The 5,000-nt window shown below is 35.2% G+C and overlaps 1 protein-coding gene and 2 long non-coding RNA genes across 3 annotated transcripts in view; 2 read left to right on the top strand and 1 right to left on the bottom strand.

Moving 5' to 3' along the window:
- Positions 1 to 5,000, top strand: part of LOC135224714 (uncharacterized) — a 214,541-nt gene that overhangs the window by 157,228 nt on the left and 52,313 nt on the right. The window lies entirely within an intron of this gene.
- Positions 1 to 5,000, bottom strand: part of LOC135224709 (uncharacterized) — a 40,083-nt gene that overhangs the window by 855 nt on the left and 34,228 nt on the right. The gene's annotated exons all lie outside the window — the stretch shown is intronic.
- Positions 1 to 5,000, top strand: part of LOC135224708 (uncharacterized) — a 49,800-nt gene that overhangs the window by 12,151 nt on the left and 32,649 nt on the right. The window contains exons 6-7 of the mRNA XM_064263980.1: positions 972 to 1,083; positions 2,317 to 2,546. Coding sequence (XP_064120050.1) covers positions 972 to 1,083; positions 2,317 to 2,546 — 342 coding nt within the window. The remainder of the gene's footprint in view (positions 1 to 971; positions 1,084 to 2,316; positions 2,547 to 5,000) is intronic.

Here is a 5,000-nt window from a genome sequence, read left to right as displayed (position 1 = left end):
AATGGTTTATTTTTTCTTCTTTTTTTGCCATCTGGGCTGTGACTTTCTTTTTGTGCACAGGACTGGGATTGTCCCTTGTTTTTTGTGCCCATTATGCTCTGTGGTTCTCTCAGTACATGGTACCAATTCTGGTCCCTCCTGTGTTGGCAATGACAAGCATGGGCAAGGTATTGCAGGTGTCTGCTTACTTGATCCTAGTTTTATTTCTGACAAGCCAGCTTTGCTTTTGGTTGTAGGTGTGTTGACAACGTTATTAACCATGCTTGTTCTATGTTTACAACTTTGGATTGTAGTTCATTGCCGTTTCCTTTGGGATATGGGCATTAGACACCATGGTCTGAAGCATTTACCTGGTTGGGTTGATGCACCCATACATTAACTTGGTATACAGTCTTTTTAAAGAGTTGGGAAACACTTATACGAGATCTTCATATTCATTGTGTTTGTGGTGTTATCTGTTTGGCTATCTGGGTGGTCCCTTGCCATCCAACATCATTCAATGAGCATACCTTAGGGACTGTTCAGTCCCTAAGTGCTGATGTTCATTCTGCCCTGGTCCATGCTCGTGTGTGGAGATGATGTAAGAGATAACATCATGTAGGGGTTTGTGCATGCAGCAGTGACCTCTCATTTTTGAATGTTGGAAGTTTTTACAAATTGGAGATCTTACGTATCGAAGTAAGGCAACATATGATTGTTGGGATTGGAGTAAAAATGTGTTTTGTATTACTAAAACACTGCTCATGCAGCAGTATATGCAGTATTATGCGTTGGCAATTTTTAACCATTAGTTTTTCTCTTCATGGGAAATCCATCTGTGCATCTGACTTAAACATTTTCCATCTTGCATAACCTATATTTCTTAATTTCTACAAAATTAACTTTTGTATACATGCCGTAGTGTGTTTATTCATATTTTATCCCTGTATAGTATCTGTTACATATTTAATTGTAACATACTTTACTTGCAGATTAATGAAGAAGGGTCTTTATCATATGGGCCCAGGGTAAGAAAACAGGTTGTAACATGTAGGGCAGAACAGCGAGCAATTCTTGAAGCAGAGCACATTGATAAAGCCACAGGTATTTTATAAATGGTATTATCTTTATAAACTAGTTTAAGAAGATCATTTGGTTAGGGTAAATACATATTCATTGAGACACTTGAATTATTTTAGGACTGAACTTTGTACAGTATACTATAAACCTCAATATATCTTACATATCAGCCAAGGTATAGGAAGTCTTATAAATGGTTAATAAAGAATGTATGATACCAAGGGTGTTTATGAGAATTAAATCAAAGGGAAGCCCATTTTCGACCGCTGTAGATTGTATGATTTTGATGTGCATCTTGGTCAGTGTAGTTTCAATTTTAGCTGAATAAAAAAGAATGGATATTTTGTTATTTATAGGTAAGGGAATATAACTTTATTCTGAGACATTACCTTCTCTTTGATTTTCAACTTAATGGATTTGAGCTCTACTGTTGTTTAGCTAATGGATTTGAGATCTGCTGTTGCTTAGCTGATTATTTATTTATCAGTAGTTTTTTTGTTTTTTTGTTAGAAACCCATCATCATCATCATTATTGGTTTTACAGTTTTCCATTTTTTGGGTTTAGGCATGAAACAAATTGTCTCTACTATTCTTTATTTATATTATTGTCTGAATTTTTTTCTGATTTAAGTCATCATCTGTCCCCTTTCTCTATGATTGTTAGCGCCTTTCTTCAGGTTTTTATCATAAAACTTCCAGGTTTACCACTTTCAAACAACTGCTCTTTCCTTTTCATCTCTTGTTTAAACCATCTAAGTCGATGAGGTCTCTGTTTCTTTCTCAGCTTTCATCCTGACACTTTATCCATGGCACTGCTTTTGTTGATATTTTAAGCAAAAACAAACAACTCAATTGTCAGTCAATAAATATAATTCTAAGGCATACATACTGTATTGAAGAAAATTTGTAATTGCGAATGCTGCTACATAGGTGAAGTTTTAGTAGGCTATTAATTTGTAAGGAGAGTTAATTTTGGAAATGATGAAAACTACTGTATGTATAGCAAATTTGTAAAGGATAATAACAAATCATCTCTTGTAATTCTGACAAGTACTGGTATGCACTGCACATTGATATGGTTGCTGTTTAATATTAAATTAATTAATTCATCTTTTTATGTTAAGAAGTTTACTGGTTTTCTATAAACTTTTTGTTTTTGATAAGTTGGAAAAATTAGTTTAGTCTCTTATAATTCTTATGCATAGACATTTTGTAATATAAATTAACTTTTCTAAACTCTCTGATTTTTATAAATAGGTGTCCATTTTGGTATGAAGAAGACATACGGCAGTATTTTTGGTAAATACTACTGGCGGTCAATGTATGTAGATGTGGGAAGTTATTGCAGACGTTGTGAAAAGTGCACAGAAGTAGGAGTTTCAAATGTTCGAGGCCCTATGCCTGTTGAATCTTATGAGGAGTCATGTGAGGAAAATCAGAGAGTAACAACATTACCAACTGACAGAATAATTAGAGTATGGAAAAAGGTAAGCAATCAATATATTTAATGCTATTTAATGCTAATTGTTATTGGAAAATTTTACTAAGCCCATAGGAAATATTGAGTCAGCAGACTTCAGTGAGAGCGGGTTCATAGTTACACCAAACCACTTTCAATTCCTTGTACTTGAAGGATGTTGCCCATAGGTCCTTGGAACTTTTTTCCTTGGGTCCGATGGTGGCTGCTCAACCTATTTTCAATCTCCTAGCAAGGAAGAGAGGAATGATAACAAACCTACATAAGTAGATACGTTGATTTGCTTTTAGAACAGATAGCTTCCTATCTTCCGTAAGTGCAGTGAACTATGACGTATAGAAACCCAGAAGTCTGAATCTGTGATATTCTTATATATCTTAGATTCAGAAATAATGTTCAGTTTTTTGTAGAATTCTTTTATTCAGGAAACTGATGAAAGGTGGCAAACCTCCAGTTGGTTAATAGTACTTACCTCCCACCACAGGTAAGTTTATCCTAAGACCAATGGTTTTTTTCATATATCAACAAATGGCAAATTTTTTAATCAATTTGTATTTTTCATCACTAACAAACCTGAGGTCTTAACATACAAAGGCCCACCTCTAACCACCCCTCTGACAATTAATCTGGGTTGGAAGAATGACTGATGTGGTCACGGGTTGCCGGGGGCTGTGCAAATGGTCCTACATAACTTGTGACCAAGCACAGATGTCAATACAGGCAGTCCCCAGATATGGTGGGGGTTCCATTCCTGGGAGTGCTCTTTGAGCTGAAAATTGCCTTAACCCAAATCATCATAATTATAATGAGAATAAATAGCACTTACAGTGCTGTTACAGCGCTGTAAGCGCCATAAGTCCAGGTTACGGCACCATATAGTAGGTAGCAGTGCCGGGAGGCAAGAGCTGTCAGTCAGGAACAACATAACTTGAACCTGATGTAACTCGGGGGCTGTCTGTAGTCCCTTGCATACACAATTTTTGTTTAGCTTTACCAGTTTCCAGCTGGCGCTAGAAGATTTATCCTAATGTTAAGACCTCAGGTTTGTTAGTTATGAAAAATGCAAATAGTATTACAAAATTTGTCATATTGCAAATGAGGGATTGCACATGATAACCATCAATGTCACAGCCTCCTGCTTTTGAGATTTTTAGGTTGGTGGATAGAATACTGTTGTCAAGTGGCTGAAAAGTCTTATCAAAAGCCATTTATTTTTTTGCTACGGTATAGTTACCTACTCTTTCTCTTTTTCTCGGTGCTGGGCCCCTTGTATTATTATCATCATAAAAAATATTGGCTTAGTTATGATTTAAAAAAAAAAACTATGGTTCTAGCTTTAGAAATCATAATTTACAGCTTTTTAAATTAATGAAATCTTGGAAACTGTTCCATTGCATGACGGATGTGTATTTGCTGGCCTTTTTCCTCATTGGTACTTTATGTTTGTGCTTGTGAGCACATTGTTCACTGGACTCTTGTGCCTAAGTATTGCCTATATTGTTATTTTTTCATCTGACCCTCTCATTCTGTTTTTTTTTCAATTCCTATGAAATATTGCTTTAATGAAAGAAGACTGCAACTGGTTGTGCTGTAGTCTTTCAGTGGATTTAGCCAAACCTTTTAATTATCATTTTGCTTTTTTGTCAGGTGAAGAGCTGCTGTTGGCTTATTTCATACTTAGGAATAGTTGTTTAGCTTTATGATTGTTAGGTGAATTTTTGTGAGCTCATGGTGTTTTGTGTGTGCTTATTTCATTCTTACTGATATATGTCTACAACATATAGGAAGTAACTCTACAAATATCAAACACTATAAAATTGCCTGTTATCCACCAACTGACGGTGGAAAATTAGGCACAGCTATATACGTTCATAATAGCATAACATATGAACCTTTCAACATACGATCTATGCCATATCAATTAACACCTATTAAACTGTATATGCCTGACAAAAGTAAAATCACTATTTGTAATTTATATAACCAACCAAGTTTCAATGATTTTTCTGAACTTAGTAGCAAAAGTATACACGAACCCCTACTTATAGTAGGAGATTTTAATGCACATAATCCCTTATGGGATACTAATAACCCCACTGACATATCTGGAACCAACATAGAAAAAGCTATAATGAAACACAACCTGTGTTGCCTCAATGAAAGTGAAGTTCCAACATATTTTTCAAGTAGACACCTAACCTTTTCCTCAATTGACATTTCATTATGTTCAAATGATGTAGCCGAGAAATTTGATGGAATGTCCTAGACGATTCATACACAAGTGACCATTTCCCAATCATTCTGAACTACTGGAGTAATATCAAAATATTGCCACCTACAAGATATAATATCCAAAAAGCTAATTGGGATAAATATTTCCTATACACTTGAAACATACCACCATTCCCACATAACGAAGATCACAATATATGTGAATCTTTCTCAAACTTCATAACAAATGCTG

This window comes from Macrobrachium nipponense, chromosome 12 (genome assembly GCF_015104395.2).
Source record: "Macrobrachium nipponense isolate FS-2020 chromosome 12, ASM1510439v2, whole genome shotgun sequence".
In the NCBI taxonomy this organism is placed as follows: Eukaryota; Metazoa; Arthropoda; class Malacostraca; order Decapoda; family Palaemonidae; genus Macrobrachium; species Macrobrachium nipponense.
This window is presented reverse-complemented; position numbering and strand designations above follow the sequence as displayed.